Here is an 18,317-nt window from a genome sequence, read left to right on the forward strand (position 1 = left end):
TAATTAATAAAATGTAACTATATCACCTGGAAAGTGTCGCCTGAACAGTGCAAACCTCCAGACTCTCCCTCTGGTCAGGCTGTCGATGCTCTCTGGTGACCTTTAACCTTATTTTCCCTTTAATCAGAATATAGAAATGTAAACAGGGTTTTGTTTTTGTGCAGCTTGGCCAGAAAGCCCACTTCCTGTCACACTTACTTTGTTAGCTTCCCAGTTAAAGACATCAGATTCAAGGTGAGAAAGAGAAATCCCAAAAATGCAGCCAGAGTTACCCACAGGATGATGACAATAGAGTCTGGAAGAGAAGGATCAAGAAGAGGGAGACAATTACAACCGATAAAGGGTGTAAATAACTTACATTTGTTGTACTTCAGCTGGCTTGCATCCACAGCCACTGGATCGATGTAATCATAGTAGTACTCCCATTCGTATGAAGTATCGCTGCTGATGTTTGTTGTGATCGTCTCGGTGTTTTTTAATGAAGTGGATTTGTTTATAAAAGCCATAGTGTGGAAAATACTTCTGGTTCTAGCAGACACAATTGCTGCCTTCTCTTATGTGTGTGTGTTTGAATTTGGTCTCCAGTTTTTTTGCAGCAGAGGTCAGTTTACGCATGTGCAGTGGAAAAGTCACACCAGTTCACTGTCTTTTAACCTGTTATGTGCTTATTTGAATTTATTTGCTTTAGGTAGCTTTAATTATTCCAAATATTAAAAAAAATATATAGACCCTTTTTTTATTTTGAATTACATAAATCCAATATACATTTAAAAAATTCCCATTTCACCCTCCGTGGGTGGTCTCGTCCTTCCAAGCTCTGGTCCTCCATCAGAGGCCTGGGAGCTTGAGGGTCCTGTGCAGTATCTTAGCTGTTCCTAGAACTGCACTTTTCTGGACTCGACTGATATATATATATATATATATATATATATATATATATATATATATATATATATATATATATATATATATATATATATGTGTGTGTGTGTGTGTGTGTGTGTGTGTGTGTGTGTGTGTGTGTGTATGTATGTATGTATACACACACATCCTTGTCCTTTGAAGTCATGCTTATGTTTCAACTTCTCCCTTGGTGGCAGTTTTGGTTGTTTTACTAGAACAGCAAGATCTGTTGCCTTTTGTTAAAATGGAAGAATTCTACTCCTCCATCACATCACCACTGCATCAGGGACTTCACCATAAACTGGAAAAAAGTCAGATGTACCCTCAACAGCTCCATCAACAAATTCCACAAACCTGGGACCCTCTTACTGGCTGGTATGGTCCTAGAACTGAACGCTTTCACCTGCCCTGTGTCAATTCTACAGCAACTAATGTTGGGTGCACTTATTTTTTCCACCGTTTGTAAGAAGTATGGCAAGTTCATTTTCCTTTTTGGTTCAGTCAGTCTTTATTATTGTTATATTGTGTGGAGATTGTTTTTTTTTTTGTGAAAAAAAAAGATTCATATTTTTCAGTTTGACATTCAGAAATTACAAATAACGTATTGAAAATTTTAAATACATGAAAATAAATTGTTTGTCCACATTTGATTAATTTCTTTGAAATGTTTTGGTCATAATTAACATAGGGGTTTATTTTACAGCGCAAATTACAGAATCCGTTTTGCCTCTGAAAATTCAAGTTTTAATCTATCATTGATGACATTGTTTTGTTTCTCTCTTCTAGACTTGTCATTTTGCCAAACTTAGAGGTCACACACACACACACACACACACACACACACACACACACACACACACACACACACACACACACACACAAATAATTAAAAATAAACAAAACCTCACTCCAAGTCTTTTTTTAAAGAGCAAGTCACCCCCTACAAGAAACTTACTTCACTCCCACTTCATGTTTGAAAAATGCAACAAATGCTGTTGCTTGGCAGACCAAGAGGGCGGAGCCGCTAACAAATACACACACACACAGGCTCACAATGGCATTATGACATCATAATATACCAGATGACATCATAGCATACCTCTTAGCCAATAGCGGTGGCAGATTTAAATTCAAATACAGTGCAGAATTTTCCCCTGACGACGGCGCAACACTGACAGTTTTAGGCAGAATATTTGAATTTTAACCAAGATGCACTGAACTGCCAAATTATTGACTACACGTGTCTGTAGCACGATTAGACACTCCTTTATATAGTTTATCAGCAAAAAAAATGTGATTTGGGGGTGACTTGCTCTTTAAAGTTGGCAGCCATGTGTGATTTGAAAATCCGTAGGGATTTTTGAATGGTATGTTTTATTTTGAGGAAATCTACAGGAAGTGCTAATACGTTTAGCTGTATGAATGCTGCCTGTAGTAACAGTTTTCGCCCGTTAGAGGGAGATAAAAACCTAAATCTTTATAGCCAAAGAAATGGACGTTCTCCGATTCAGCTGATCTAAATTACTGAAAACCATCGCTGAAAACATTGGCCAAAGAAAATAAATTCTCTAAGCAGAACAGAACCAGTATAGTTTTACCTTTTCACCACAAGAGGGCAGAATTCCCCCTTCTCATTCAAGGTAAAACTGGACCAGTGACTGTAGAAAAGAGAAACGGGACTCGTAGCGTTGTAGCTAGGGGGACTTTGTACAGTAGCCTGACGCAATGTGTAGTTTAGATATATTGTGGTTGTGACGCGAGAGAATGTGAAGTCAGTAATAATAATACGTGTGTTTCAGCTGCGTGAGAGGCCGAGAGTTTGTGTACTACTCACTCCCGAACACTAGAGGTCAGTCAAGAGTCAACAGCAGTAAATTTGCTACGTTCAACGTCTACACAAAACAAAAATTTAGAGTATTGGTACCATTTTGATAATCTCATTAGAAAAACAAGTCAGTTAGAATAAACAGAAATGTTATATTAAAACCAATGATAAAATTAAAACAAACGTGACAAGTTATGATTCAAGCAAAAAGTTAGGCTTTTCCAAATCAAACAAATAGGCCATTTTGGGAACATTTGGAAGTGTCTAAATTTTCTTATGAGTAATTCTCATCACTTTTAAGTTATTATTTACTACAAACAATTTACTGGGTACTTAGTTCTTTTACCATACCTTATTTGTGTAACATTTAGGCTTTCTAAACGCGCTGTAAATCAATGTGATAAATTTCCGATAGTTTTGAACGCAGCATTGTCTCGTGACATACTCTTACAAAAGTTCACCGAGGTGGATTCGCTAGGCCGCTTCACCCTACGCATTTTGCTATTTTAAAGCGACTGTTCGTGATGTTTTTAGTTACACAACTTCACATTCTTGGTTAGAGTTTCAAAATAGTTGTTGGTTACTTTGTTTTTACTATTGACAAGCAACCATGGATGCAGTGAACGCGTTCAATATGGAGGTAAAGTTCGTTAGCGTTCATTAGCTCTGAAGCTAAATTGCTAAGCTAACCTTAATGCTAACTAAGTAAATTTTTAGTGTGTTAAGTGATAGTGATTATTGTCCACATGAACGTGTAAAATATATTTTAACGAGGGAAATTTACAGTCGAAAATTAGCCTGATTATAGTCTTCAATTGCCGTTTCGGTTCAGTTCCCCTTTTACTAATATACAACGGTTAAATTCTGCTATGCTGACGTTCTCGTTATTTGTTTTTGTGTATTAAAGGGATATACTATTATATGTAAGTGTTCGCAAAACTCGAACAGGAAAATCTCATGAATAACCATGTTTTTGCTAGCTAATGTGTCGCCTTTTTGATAAATCGGCAAGTTCTTTAGATAAACCTAGTCTAACAGAAACTATTACTGATGTGATTTTGTCACACAGCTACTAGAAAATCAAAAAGTTCTTAATTTTACGTTTACAATTATAATGTAAAATATCTTCTGATTTACATAACTGTTGGCTGGATGTTGTAGTTTTCCAACTGCATTTGTAATCACTAGTTTTGTCTGAAGTGGAAGAAGCTTGACATCTACATAAAAGAAAACTTAACTTATTCACCCCAGTTATCCTGTACTGTAATCGAGATTAATTAAAAAAAAGTCCAGTATAGATATTGGAGCTTTACTTGGCAATAAACCTTTTTGAAGCTGTATTTGTTTGTGAATTTTCTGTTCAGTTAATGCATTGCTGATGTATAGCACATTTCAGTGTGTTATTTAAATTGTTTATTTTTATTGTCAAAATAACTGATTTAATTATTTTTTTTAAATCTTTTCTCAACCAGTTGTTCTCCATGATTGACATGAAGCCGCCCATATCTCGTGCTAAGATGATGTCCGTAACAAAATCTGCTATTAAAGCCATCAAGGTAAAAACAAATAATACTTTCTTGCCATGGTAAGCAGCCAAATAACCATTTTTTTCCTGGATAAAGTAGTTTTCTTAACACCAAATTGCATCCAAATATGTAATTGGTGAATTATTTATAAATTAAATAATTGAAAAAGAAAAGCTTTTACATGCGAGACATGCTTTTATGTGAAAAGCGCAACACACACTCTTGGGAATATATTTGTTTCTATGATGCATGCAATCAAATGTATGGATCTGCAGTATCTAAGCAATAATGATTGAAACACACACTGATAGCTTAAAACAGAACCTAACACACACACACACACACACCTATTGTTGAACCGTTCAAATTTTCTGATGAATCTTTCTGTATGAGTTACTTTTTATTTAGATTCAAATCCAAATTTATTCTATAACTTATTACTTTCTTGCTACACACATTCTCATTATGTTGTAAGTATGTAAGCTGCGATTGACTCTTGAGTTCAGCTCACAGTTGTCCCCGATATTCTTTGGTTCACGTTTGCCTGGAGGGTATAATCAGATATCTGTTCTGTTTTTGTAGCTATACAAACATGTTGTCCAGATTGTCGAAAAGTTCATCAAAAAGGTAAGTTTTTATCAGACTTGTTGCTCTGTAATTAACATGATACTAACTGTCAACAGAAAGAGAAATTGACTTTTTTTTCCCCCTTTTTATGTCAATGTTCTTTTCAGTGCAAACCAGAGTTAAAAGTGCCCGGTTTATATGTGGTTGATTCCATTGTTCGGCAATCACGTCACCAATTTGGTGTTGACAAGGACGTGTTTGGACCCAGGTTTTTGAAGAACTTCACAGAAACTTTCCAAAACCTCTATCACTGTCCTGAGGACGATAAGGTATTTGTATTATTCTATATTTTTGTAACAACTCCAGTGTTTCCCCTTGAAATTTCTCCAGCTGTGGGTCAAGTTGTGTGGGTGGGGTCGTTTTGCGAGGCGGTTGAGCTTATGTAGGAGAGACACTGAACACTTAATAATCGTGTCTAAATTGGGTCTTCAGAGGGGCTACGAGCACTTAAAGCTGTGGTTGTTTCCCTATTCCATCACACCTGTTCATCTTCTTAATTACCCATAGATTAAAATCAGGTGTGCTGGAGAAGAGAACCACCTGAAATGTGATCTAATTGGAAGAGTTTTTTTTTTGTCTTATCAGAGTAAAATTGCTCGTGTGCTAAACTTGTGGCAGAAGAATGGTGTGTTTGATATGGACATCCTTCAGCCCCTGATGGATATGGAGGATGTTGTAATTTCTCCTCCTCCTGCTCTGGAAGGTAATGGGTGGTGTTTGTAACAGTGTACCTAAGCATTACTTTGGGCTGATTACACACTTTGGTACCATGTTTTTGTATCTGAACAGTTCCTGTTGACTTCCAACCAGAAACTGCACCACCTGTTAATAATGCCACTAATACACCTACTGTACCTCAGCTGCCCAGTTCAGATGCATTAGCAGCTGTGGCACAGCTGCTTCAATCCCCTCATTGTCAAGAGGTAAGTGTTAACTGGTTCTTCAGCAGTTCAGAAGAAGTTTTTATTTATATTTTTTAAGTATTTCAATTAATTGTTTTTGCTTTATCCACACACCAGCTGCAGATGATGCTCCAAAGCTTTCAACAGGCAGAAAAGACACGGACAGTCACTGCTGCTACAGACAACATTTCAAACCCAATACCAGTGAACCAGTTCGATCTGTATGCTGCTGAAACTGTTAAGAACGCTTCTTTAGCAGAGGTAATATAGCTAAATGTCTTGGGATGCGCCGATCCAATCATGTGATCATGTCATTTAGGGCAGCAGTAGCTCAACAGGTTGAGCGGGTTGTCCAGTAATCGGAAGGTTGCAGGTTCGATCCCGGCTTCGGACAGAGAATTCTGCTGTTGTGTCCATGGGCAAGACACTTAACCCATCTTGCCTGCTGGTGGTGGTCGGAGGGGCCGTGGCGCCTGTGCTCGGCAGCCTCGTCTCTGTCAGTGAATCCCAGGGCAGCTGTGGCTACATCGTAGCTCATCACCATCAGTGTGTGAATGTGTGTATGAATGGATGAATGATACACTGTAGTGTAAAGCACTTTGGGGTCCTTACTCTGAGAGACGCTATACAAGTGCGGGTCATTTATCATTTATCATTGGAAATAGGGCCCGATCACATAATTTTCAAAGGACATTCATGATTTTTTAAAATCATCCTGAGCTAGAGATTTTCAAACGGAAATACATTGGCTGCGTGTTAACAAGTTCCTCTACATCAATATTCTTTATTCCTTGGAAGGAAACAACTTTGTAACATCACATTTTTGGCAGGCGGGAATTCATACACCATAACATTCAGTTGTTGGCTAGCAAAGCTAACGTGTCACCTTGGGGGAGAGAAAATATCTGGTTTTTTGGTGTGTTTTTTTTTTTTTTTTTACTGGACAGCAAAGGCAGAGCAACAGCCACTTGTGTCAAAACTGGGCATTCAACTACTTTCTCTTTGGGATTTTCCCTTCAGGTTTTCCCAAAGCATTTCACTTGTTTTCATCCCAGTTTGCCAGTAATGGTCCCAGTTTATGGTGGCAACTTGGACAAAAACACAGAGCCAGTCATAACGATACATTGATAAACAAAGAGAAATTGTTGACTGACAGCAAAACGTTAGGTCTGGGATTCTCAGTTACCTGTTGCCTGCAGTAGTGAGCCTGTTGACCATGGCGCCGCTTGCCTGCCTGTGACAGGGATGCACATCACTCAACAAAGCCACATGTTGAAGATGTAAACTATTTTAAAAATGAGCAACGCCACTTCCTTTATTTTCATAATAATAACAACACATTTTTAAACCAGTGTACTTAAGAAACAAGGCAAGGCAGCAGTCTTCAGTGATTTAGGGAAAATACTCGACATTAACTCATTCGCTGCCAGCCCTTTCCTGATCGATAAAGCCCTTCGCTGCCAGCGTTTCTCACCGTTTTTACTGTGTTTTTAAGAGTCACAGAACGTTGCACGCTAGGATGATGTCGACGCCAAAACAACCAAAACAAAGCGGAGACTCACCTCTTACATCAGGAAGAATCCACGTGTTTCGAGCTTTATCCGTTCCTTCATAATCCGTTGTTGAATTGGGGTTGGCAGAAGCTTTTCCGGTTCGTGCCTCACTTTTTTTTTTTACAGCGGCCCAAAACGATCTCCTAACATGGATTTTCTCCTTTACTGATCACGTGACATATGCAGATAAAGATCGGCTTTAGAACTGAGATGTTTGTTCTCACGGTGCGGAGGCTCGTTCCGATGCCCGCACAGTAAAAAAAAAAAAAAAAATGCAAATGATGACTTTAGTCATCATTGACAGTGAATGAGTTAAGGAACAGTTAACAATTTTCAGTACAACAGGTTTTAAGCAGCTAAAAACTTTTGAAGAAGTTAGTTGGCAAGGTGTCCACACAGCAGTTAGATGAGTTTAAGGCCTTAACTATGTTTACCTGGGTTTTAGCACAAATCACACTGAAAGCTGGCCTTCTAACCAGATTGTTGCCGTGTGGCTGTGGTCTGATTTTGTTGGCTGACGTGGAAGAATAAATGGTGGATCTGATGTTTATGATTTTCTCATTGAAAAAGGATGCTAACTCATTAGACTTAGTTTGGGAAATGACATCAGGGTTTAACTGTGTTGGGAGATTAGTTAACCTCTCAATAATAGCAAACAGAACACATGACTTGTTAATATAATCACTAATGAGTTAGGAGAAAATGGCTTGCCTTATTTAGTTCAGAGTTGTAAGTGCACAGCTGCGTTTTGAAGGTTTCGTAGTGAGCTGGTAGGTTACTTTTTCTGAATTGACGCTCATTTTTCCTGCATTTTCTTTTCTGATCTGTAGCTGATTTAGTGAACCTCCATGGAGCTTTTTGTTTGCTAGAGATAAGTTTGACCTTTTTGGGTGCAATGGTATCAAGGACTTCAAGAGTTTGCAGTTAAAGTGATTTAAAAGTGAATCAGCACAGCTGGTTGTCAGACTTGCTGATGTATTCATTCGTCCTATAAAAACTGATGCAGTGTGATCACCCAGATATCTTAAAGAAACTTAAAGGACAACTTGGATGTGTGTTCCAGTTTTCTTTTTCAATACTTTACACCTCATATTGCCAAATACTCTAAATCAAATGACGGATTCTGATCGGGAGTAAGAAAAATGTGATCGGAACATCCCTTTAAATGTCACAGAATATCTCATCTGTTCCATACCTCTGCTCATCTAGCTGTGTAACACACATTTTATTGATTTTATTTTCAGAAACTCCTTGATCGGTTTGAATATGATGAGGATCCTGAGGATATTCTAGTTTCAGATGGCAAAATTCAAACACAGTAAGTTTGAGAAAATCAATAAAATCCGATGGAGATGACTGTTTTTTATTTCTGAATGAATTTTGCTGGAGTGTAAATGTCAGAGCAAACCTGAAATTAGCTTTAATTTTGTTCAGATTTTGGATGATCCAAGACTAAATATCTTTGTTTTCTGATCACGTTAACTTGCAGTTCCATTTCTAGACGTGGTGAGGCGGATGTTTTTGTATCCGCTTTTATTTTCATGTTTATAATGACTGCTGTGGCTTTTTTGTTGTGACAGAGTATATCCTGTTAACAAGTTAAACCAGTTTCCTGGCCAGATGTTCAACACAGACATTAATTCTGATCTGATGGGACAGACTGGAGATATGAAGGTATATAAGATATGAGCTGTTCATCGCATTTGCAGGAACATTCGTTTTCACACCAAAAAGGCATTTAAGAATTTTGTCTTTCATCACATTGTTGTTTTTCCCTTTTCGATTTATTTTCAGCACTTTAGAGGTATGAGTCAAGGCGAACATCACATGACAGCCGAGGGGTGTAGTCCCATTGGAGAGGGCTACTCTCAGTCACAGGTAAAGCTGTGACTTTATTGTTTTAGCTTAAGCTGATCTCAGGCCAGACTGTTTTACCAACTGATTTTTGCTTAATCCTCGTAGGATAACTCGAGAGAAAATTCATCCAGGAGATCAGAGAGCATACGCAGAAGCTACGGCATGAGATCCAGATCTGGTTCCAGGTAACGACTGCTTATCGCACACACTTTTGCAAAATTGTTCCAGGGCTGTTATTGAGTGATTTATGTTAAATCTTTTTGTTCTGGGGTGAACAATGTTACCTGTAAGAAACAGGTGATTTTTACCTTATGTGTCTTCAACATTCTGAATTATATTTCAGGTCCCCCAGAAGAAGGAGAAGATCGAGGTCTTCATCTCGCTCAAGGTGGTCACGGCAACAGCGCTCTCGCTCCAGAGAACAGCGCTGGAGGTCTCGTTCTGGTTCTCGGGATAGAAGCGAAAGAGAAAAGGACAGAGAGCGAAGGCAAAGAGGTCTTCCCGTCCTGAAAAGCCAGACTCTCAGTGGTATGTACTGTTGTTGCATTTTAGCTTTAAGCTCGCCTCCTTGGTCCTTTTATCCCAGAAGAAATTGAACGGAGCACACTTTAATCAATAATATACAGTATTGACCCGAATATGGAACAAGGTTGTTTTCATTAAAAATAATTTTAAAATGTGGGATCATCTTTTAATCGGGGTCTAAGCATTCACGTGCTGATATTTATCAGGGGTCATTACATGTTCGTAACGGCAGAGGACACCAAGCTGTATGTTCTCAACAGGAGACAAAAATAAAGTGAGGAGAGGTCTGGAGTAGGGTTGTCTCGTTCCGATATCGACATGGGCCCAAAAACACTATCGGGTTATATCGGACTGCAAGAAACATCTCTGATACAAGCAGTCCATTAATGTTCACATTTTTGCAACCAATGGCTAAAAGAAATTTCATTTTTTTCCATACTTACTGTTATTGGCTCTTGTTCTCCATTGAGTAATATCAAGCCTGTCATACATTTCACACTACAATATAGGTAAAAGTATGTATGATTTGTGCTGGTATCGTGTCGGATTGATATCGGTCAATACTGAAGGCTGCAATATTGGTATTGTATCAGAAGTGAAAAAAAGTTGTATCGGGACATCCCTAGTCCGGAGCAGAGTGGACTTAAAGTGGGGCAAGTTAGCAAGCTACCAAGGCAAGAGTTATGATGCTAATTTAAAGATGATGGTGGTCAATTCAGCAGAGGTGTCAAACATTGCATGCATGGATGCACTGGATGGCAATGAGGATGACGTTCGATGGGAGGTGCCGGCAGGTGTAGCGATCTGATAGTACACCGGGACCGCAGCAGCATAAGAGTGAGTGAGCACAGCGAGGCAGGGGGCGTCTGTGAATAAATGCCTCATTTAACTTTTGATTTCACATGTGAGCAAAGTTCTGATAGTTTGCAGTAAAATAGTATTTTTGCTCAGAATTTTTTCTCAAATTAAAAAAAAAATAGTTTATTTAAAAAGTGATTTTTTTTTCCCCCCTGACGATTAATATTGGAAAGAGGGGCAAGGTAGTCATATATTCGGGTTAATGCGATACTTCATTAATGACTATGATTCAGTAAGTGCAGTTATTTTGATTTATATATCAAAAAGCATAAAGGTAGTACAGAGACACAATACCAGGGCCCCTCTAGATCCACTTTAAAGGCACGATCTCGAGGTTGATGGAGCCCCACGTTTGCTTCCTTGTATAAACTAGACCCCTCCCAATCCGTGACAGGGCACAGTCTATAGGTGAGCCAGTTTCAGTGAGGGTTTCAGATGTGAGACAAAAACATATTCCAGCTTGTGTTTTTATCAGGCGGGGTTAACATTTTCTAATGTGTGTAGCGTGGTTAAACTACACATTCATGACTCTACATGTGCATGAAGCGAGCAGACAAATCCAACATTTGGGTTTTCTTTCCCATGAGAAGAATCAAATGTCCAGGGGCCTCATTTATCAGGCTTGCTTACGCATAAAACGCGGTCGGAAAACTGCGGAAGCAACTTTCCACGCAAACTTTGGGATTAATGAAAGAAAATTTAGTGGAAAAATGTGCGCAACTTTAAGTTGACTAAGGACCTGGCTTACGCTCATTTTGGACATGGAGAGCACCTGCAGTGCTGCTGCTGAGAAGGATGATATTATGAAATCCTGCAGCATTATCACTTGTACTGCTTTGTTTTCACACAGAACAAGGAGCCCCCCCCCCCCCACACACACACACGTGCAGCCTGAAGCACAGAATACGGAATGCAGAATATCAGCAGGGGGACAGATTGAGACAGAATGTCATGCGTCTGTGACAGTGTGTATCCTGTCACTGTGACCCGATTGATCATGCGCCCTGCACACTTGTACAGGGGGAGATCTCCATTTGGCTGACTGGTTAGCGCGTGTGACTTTCACCCGGGAGTCTGGGGATCAAATCCCGATTGGACCTTATTTTTTTATCCGCCACAGATCTCTCTGAAGAACTCACAACATTGATGGCTTCAGCAACACTGTGCCACTCAGTGGATTTTCTCTTATTTGTTTTGCAAAAGCACTTCCTTTCATTTCTCCACCTCACCCACAGGTACCTCAATTTCTGTTTCTGTGAAATAGCGCTTCCTTGATCTGCCTTGATCTACGGTCGCCATCGTCATTGACGGAGTGCTGCAACAGCCGGCTTATGCATATGCATGAGATCTACAAGGCACTTTACATTGACTATTTATGGCAGTAAGTGGGCGTGGTGAGGGTGGGATGTGACTAAAATGCAGCTGAGAAACTTTGTCGTTAGTCTCCGATTTATGAAGCGGAGATTGCGTGCAGCTGTGCGTACTCCATGTTTGATAGATCACAAACCTACTTGGCATAAGTACAATTTTTTTGCTGAGCTTAAGTACGGTTTTAGTAAGGATTCTATGCAATGATTGATAAATGAGACCCCTGGTGGACAGACTCCAGGTCTCTTTCTTCCAAATAATCAACACTATGACATTCAAGCAGATAAATAATATATAAGCAAATAATGAATTTGAATGAAGTTAAAATAAGTTGATTATGTATATATGTATATATATATATATGTGTGTATATATATATATATATATATATGTGTGTATATATATATATATATATGTGTGTATGTATATATATATATATATATGTGTGTATATATGTATATGTATATCAATACTTGATGAATGAAATTACTTTTGTTTATTTTTTTGCATTTGTGTTATCTTTAACGCTAGAATTTGGTAACAGAAATTTTCATGCTGTGGGCGAGGAGCAAATGTGGCGACGGAGTAGGACATGTCGGGTACTCTGTGTCTTGTTAAAAGTGTGTTCTCTGTAAACCTTTGCAGCTAAGCTCGAGGTCTGGCACTTTTCTAAGGAATCGACAAGTTTTGACTTTGAGATCTTTAAGAAATGGCAGCAAACTTGAAGAAAAGCAGATATACTTGCACTACAGACTCTAACCCCGGAGCCTCCTCAAACCGAAACAACCAGGGCCGTGGCCTCACCCAAGCAGAGATCTGGCGCAGGCAACGTGGACATGTTGCTGAGGGATAAAATGTCTCAGACACTAAAATCTAACTTCATGGCAGTGCTCCGATCAGAAATGAAGCCCAGGCGGAGGATTTTGCCTTTATTAGAGATGAGATGAAGGCGATGACGTCCAAATTACAGAGCACTGCAGCAGCGCTCCGCTCAGATTTCGTGCAAGTTCGAACGAGAGTTACGGAGATGGAGGACAGTTTGTCCACCCTGTCGGACAAGGTTGTCTGTTTTCGAAGCATGGTAGAGGACCTAAGGAAGAAACGGGGAAAATGTGAAGATTTGGAAAGCCTCTCAAGGAGATGTAATGTTCAAATTATTGGAGCTAAAGAAGATTCTGCGGCTGGAAAAAGAACCAATGGTAGACCAATCCCACTGAGCAAGAAAACAGATGAGTAATAGGCCACGACCTACTGTGGCTAAATTACATTACTATCAAGACTACACCGAGATTCTCACCCGCACATCTACCCGTGGCTAGCTTTGGTATAATGCATCGTCAGTTGCACTTTTCCCAGACTACACGGCAAAAGTGGCCAGGGCAGTGTTTGCTGATGTGAGGAGGCTTCTTCGTGGTCAGCAGAATGTGAGGTATGGTCTTTTTCCTGCGAGGCTCCATGTCACCCATGATGGATTACGTTAAGAAAAACACTGTTGGGTTGGATAATTGACCACCTTGGAGCTTCTGCCGGCACGGTGCACATGATGTTCAGGTTAGTCTGTGTTATGACATTCTGTTTTGATTTGATTGGACTTTGATGGTGGATGCAGTCATATGTTTGAAACGGGATGTCTCTGCTGGATGCCAAGATGTCATTTGCTGAGAGCTGAATCTGCGGACTGAATCTGTTTTTGCTGTGGAATGACGTTGGGAATATTGCTGTTTAACATTTGTATATTGATTATTTGGGTCTTTTTTTTACTAGCTGAGAGCCTTGGTGATTGTGGTTGGGACTTGGTTTCTTTGTGTAAACAGAAATGTGTGGATTTTTGGATTGGTGTGGTCTACATTGGATCAATGTAGGGGTTTTGTTTATGTTTTGAGTTTCATATGTGACAGTTTTCTTGTTGTGTTTGTGTTTTCTATGTGGTGTAAATAACTGGTAGAATCACAGACAGACACGTGGATGCCTGATTACATGTGTAAGCAGGAATGTTAAATCCCATAACAATCCTTTAAAATTTAGGAAGGTTATTGCTAATAAAAAAAAAACTTTAATCAGATATTGCCTTTTTACATTAGCCACGTTTGTTCAGTAGATGAATGTTAGAAAACATCGTCTGGTCAGGTGTTTCAGTCGACTTTTAGCTCTAAATCAAGGGGGGTTACTATCATAACTGGTAATCTTGTACAATTTATTGTTTCAAGTGAACGTAAAGAATCTGCAGAGTCGTTATACAATTGAGGTGGGTGAACTGCTACATCTAGTTGTCCTGGCATCAATGTATACACCAAATTGGGATGATCCCTCCTTTTTTACTAGGTTCTCAGTTACCTGACTTCTCACAACACTACCTCATAATAGGTGGAGACACTAACTGTGGACTATCCTCACTGGACTGGAGTGTGACTGGATGGCTGGCTCTTACTAAATCAGCTCAGTCAATTCAAAGTTTCTTGGACTCTTGAGGGGCGGTTAACGTGTGGCGTTCTTGTAAACCTACTTCGAGGCCATACTTGTTCTATTCTTCAGTTTCTCAGTGGCCTAGTGGTAGAGTGTCCGCCCTGAAACTGGGAGATCAGGGTTCGATTCCTGGTCGGGTCATACCAAAGACTTTGAAAAAATGGGACCCAATGCCTCCTTGCTTGACACTCAGCATTAAGGGGTTGGACTGGGGGGTTAAACCACCAAATAGTTCCTGAGCGTGGCTGTGTCTGCTGCTCACCGCTCCCCCAGGGGATGGGTCAAATGCGGAGAACAAATTTCGCACACACACCTGTGTGTGTGACAACTAATGGGACTTTAACTTTAACTTTATAAAACCTTTTTCTGAATTGATTTTTTGCGCATTCTAGAATTTTGCGTATAGTGAGGGACTGTCTATGGCGCCATTGTTGTTTCAGATTTTAATCCCAGTTTTTACAAAAGGCCACGCCTGCCAAACTGGCAGATGTAGGAGTGTCTCACAGAGGGCATTTTTAACCACGTAGGACAGGGCTGTTCAATTCAGGGCCTGGAGGGCTGGTATCCAGTCCCCTTAAAAGGTTTCTCTAGTCCAACACACTAGATTCAGTGGATGAGTCACCTGTGCAGTAGGGCTGGGCAAAACGATTATTTTTGTAATCGATTAATCTAGCGATTATTTTTTCGATGCATCGATTAATCTAACGATTAATTTGTTAATTTGATTAGATTAAATTATTGATTATTTCCCAATTATTTGACTTGTATAGCAGTTTGATTATTACTAATTTATGTATCTCAATGAAATAAATGCAAATTTCTTCATTTGAACACATTTTAATTAAAAAATTCAAAAATAAAGTTGTTGTAATAGTAGTACAATCTTACGTTAGAGATAACATTTAACAAAAAATCATATGTTGTGCAAACTATTCATATAAATCAAGGAAAATTATAACAACAAATATATATAAATAGCAGCAATGGTGTCTTTTAACAAACAAAATCTAACATAAGTAACCTAAGTAGGACTCTGTGACTAGACTTGTCCAAGCATCAGTGGTAAAGGAGATTTTGGATGAGGCCTTTTTTAGTTCGTTCCTTAGTTTCTCAACTGAAGTTTGATGCTTTCTCTCCATCATGCTTGTAAAATGGCGCCTAGAAGGCAGAGTGTAACCTGGTTGAAAAGTGGTCAGCATTTCTTTGAATCCTTCACCCTCAACCACAGCAAGTGGTCTCATGTCTTTCAGAATCATAAATAGGACGCTTTCAGTAAGTACAGCCACCTCCTGGGGGGTGCAGGGCGTTCTTTTCTGACAGTAGTCCTCCAGACTTTTCTGTTTGTTCCTGAAAACATAAATCACACAGACAACACACAGATGAATTAAAATTATTACAAAATATTTATGTAGAAAGCATAATATCAAAATAATAATTTGAAGATCTGTAATTCAGTGTTTTCTCAAAATATTTAATCGATAAGATTTGTTTAAAAAGAGGTTTTTAACACAAAATGCTGCACGTTTTTGTAGTCATTAGATGGTGCAACTTAGATCTATAAGATCAACAAGCTAACGTTCAAACAGGATGAGGCATTAAACTTGACAATCAAGAGTCCGTTGTCATTTTGCTTTTGCAAGCACTTCAACAATATTGTAATAATGTCCATGACGGCTACATTTAGCAGGTGATACATTGTCTTTGTTAACATTTTTACTGCGGACAATTAGCGTTGTCCCACATTTTCAGCTCTGGCCGATTCTCATAATCAGCACGTGCGCATTCCGACTCATTTGGCCATCATGAGCCACAAATAAAAACCAACAAAACAGATAACAGCTGCTGCTATATGTTACTGCTAAGCAGCGTGGCAGCAGTGGGTCTGCTTGTGTGTGTGAGTTAGTGCATGGCTACGTGGGAGTGTTTGGATGTTATAAAACAGCGTTAGTAAAAAAAAAAAGTTGAAAACTTACGGTGTTTTTTCGTTTGCCGAAGCTGCTCCTGGATGCCTTCGTTTGAGGTGCTGGTGCATAGTCGTCGTGCTTTTATGATAGGCCATTTCCACTTTACACAGCCAGCAAACGACTGAATTGCTTCCTTTTCCGTTAAAATAGTCCCATACCTTTGAACTGCGAGTTCGGGTTGAGTGATTTAAGTTGACTGCCCCGCTCATGTTGCCACTACTCGCCGCTGCCATGTTTGTTTTTGAACGTGATGACGCATCGACGCAAATTATTTGCGTCGACGTATTTTACGTGTCGACGTAATCGATTACGTCGACGCGTCGTCCCGCCCCTACTGTGCAGCAGCTCATCAGGCTCTGCAGAAGGCTGTTAATCACCTGCTGATTGAAATCAGCTGTGTTGAAGCAGGGTTAAAACTAAAACGTGCTGGATAGCAGCCCTTCAGGCCCGAAGTTGAATAGCCCTGATGTAGGACAATGTCCTTGTGGGCTTCATATGTGTATCCATGTTTGGGTGTTGCAGTGACCTCTGACCTTTACATATTCTACATATTTTTTGTGACAATCTGTTTAAATAATTTGAAAAAAGAACCAATGTGATTTTCTGCAAAATTCAGAAAATGAGCATTAGACGGTCCCTTTGCTTGGAAAAATAAACCAACAGACAATGAGAAAATTATTACAGATCATCATATAATTATTATGAAACACTAGAAACTGAACACAAATGAAAACATTTACCAATACTATAATGATTCATGGGGGGTTATTGTGATTGCTAGGGATGTAAGAAAATATCGATATGGCAATATATCGTGATATTGTTTCCTGCAATATTATATCGATATTCAAAAGCTGTGTATCGAATTTTGGGAAGAATTCACATGCAAACATTTGTGTATTTTCATTTCCTTTGGTGCAATTCAAACGCCAACTTCTAGCTGGCAGCAGTGTGCAGTGGGCTTTGTTTCCACTATTGAAATGTACATCTCTTTACTTTGGTTCAGATACATCACGATTTGTTAAACTACTCTAATCAACTGCTATTGAGCACAAAAATCACAATAATTAGAAAAGATCTTAAATTACTTTGTGTTTGTATTACAGCTGCCTTAAGCTTCTGTTCTGCTGCGTACCAGAAGAAGCCCTCCTTTAGGCAGCTGCTGCAGAAACCGACAAAGACTCTTTGTGGATTATTGGGGAAAAAATGTCCATGTCACAAAATCAGCGCAAATTAACAACAGTCTGCTATTTGTGGTTTTCAGGAAGTGAATTTTATTTTGGAAAGTTAAAGTGACAGTTTGTATTTTTCCTAGCGATAGGGGGCAGTAGATACCTAAATCGTTGCAAGCAAGCTGTATTTTTATGTTGGAGTAAGTCCTTACCAACGGATGCCGATTAGGGTCAAAAAGCCCCAAGGAGTGCAAACTTCAACAAAATGACAAGCATATCAAGATGGTGGAATAAGCAGTTGTGTATGCTGTTGCTGTCCCTTATGGTAATTGGAAAAGTCGACCTTTTGGTTTAATTTCACCGTCTTTAGCTTTAATTTTTCTTAAATAGTTTTTGAAAAAGATATTTTCAGCTTTTGAGTTTTTTTCTGTCTACAAAGTTCCTCTGTTTACAAATTATGCCTCCAAAGAGGTTCCTAACTAAAGATCTGCAGAAAGGCACTGATGAGGCTGCTGACGTGTCAACCAGCGAGCTCTGCATGGTGTCTTTAGAAGCTACTCTTCAAAAGTTTTTTTCTGAAGCTGAACTACGCTGAAAAGAGTGCTTTGATCGGGTGGAGTGCCATCTTGTCGGCATTAATTCCTCATTACAGAAGCTTGAGACAGAGCTCGAGTTTCAGAAACAGATGACCTCTTCACTTCAGGCTCAGATCAAATGGGTGGAGGACTCGTCTGCAGCCTCTAATGTGGATTTGACGAAAATCAAGAACAAACT

The 18,317-nt window shown here is 39.3% G+C and overlaps 2 protein-coding genes across 3 annotated transcripts in view; one reads left to right on the forward strand and one right to left on the reverse strand.

Annotated features, from left to right (window-relative positions):
- Nucleotides 1-74: 74 nt before the first annotated feature.
- On the reverse strand, nucleotides 75-506 carry mrap (melanocortin 2 receptor accessory protein). The gene is made up of 2 exons (XM_070543842.1): nucleotides 199-506; nucleotides 75-117 (listed from the first exon to the last, which is right to left on the reverse strand). Exons 1-2 carry the CDS (start codon nucleotides 504-506, stop codon nucleotides 75-77), a joined length of 351 nt encoding a protein of 116 aa, XP_070399943.1.
- A 2,672-nt stretch (nucleotides 507-3,178) lies between these two features.
- The window catches only part of LOC107380222 (SR-related and CTD-associated factor 4), a 57,389-nt gene continuing 42,250 nt past the window's right edge, over nucleotides 3,179-18,317 (forward strand). Inside the window, exons 1-12 of one of the 2 annotated variants that reach the window (XM_015951358.3) lie at nucleotides 3,179-3,368; nucleotides 4,201-4,284; nucleotides 4,837-4,881; nucleotides 4,989-5,150; nucleotides 5,467-5,584; nucleotides 5,671-5,804; nucleotides 5,901-6,044; nucleotides 8,581-8,654; nucleotides 8,917-9,010; nucleotides 9,131-9,214; nucleotides 9,299-9,378; nucleotides 9,537-9,721. In XM_015951358.3, the coding sequence (XP_015806844.1) occupies nucleotides 3,339-3,368; nucleotides 4,201-4,284; nucleotides 4,837-4,881; nucleotides 4,989-5,150; nucleotides 5,467-5,584; nucleotides 5,671-5,804; nucleotides 5,901-6,044; nucleotides 8,581-8,654; nucleotides 8,917-9,010; nucleotides 9,131-9,214; nucleotides 9,299-9,378; nucleotides 9,537-9,721 (1,234 nt within the window). In that variant the 5' untranslated portion in view covers nucleotides 3,179-3,338. The remainder of the gene's footprint in view (nucleotides 3,369-4,200; nucleotides 4,285-4,836; nucleotides 4,882-4,988; nucleotides 5,151-5,466; nucleotides 5,585-5,670; nucleotides 5,805-5,900; nucleotides 6,045-8,580; nucleotides 8,655-8,916; nucleotides 9,011-9,130; nucleotides 9,215-9,298; nucleotides 9,379-9,536; nucleotides 9,722-18,317) is intronic. The other variant, XM_054742645.2, reaches the window with a different exon arrangement.

The sequence above is a fragment of the Nothobranchius furzeri genome, chromosome 13, assembly GCF_043380555.1.
Source record: "Nothobranchius furzeri strain GRZ-AD chromosome 13, NfurGRZ-RIMD1, whole genome shotgun sequence".
NCBI lineage: Eukaryota > Metazoa > Chordata > Actinopteri > Cyprinodontiformes > Nothobranchiidae > Nothobranchius > Nothobranchius furzeri.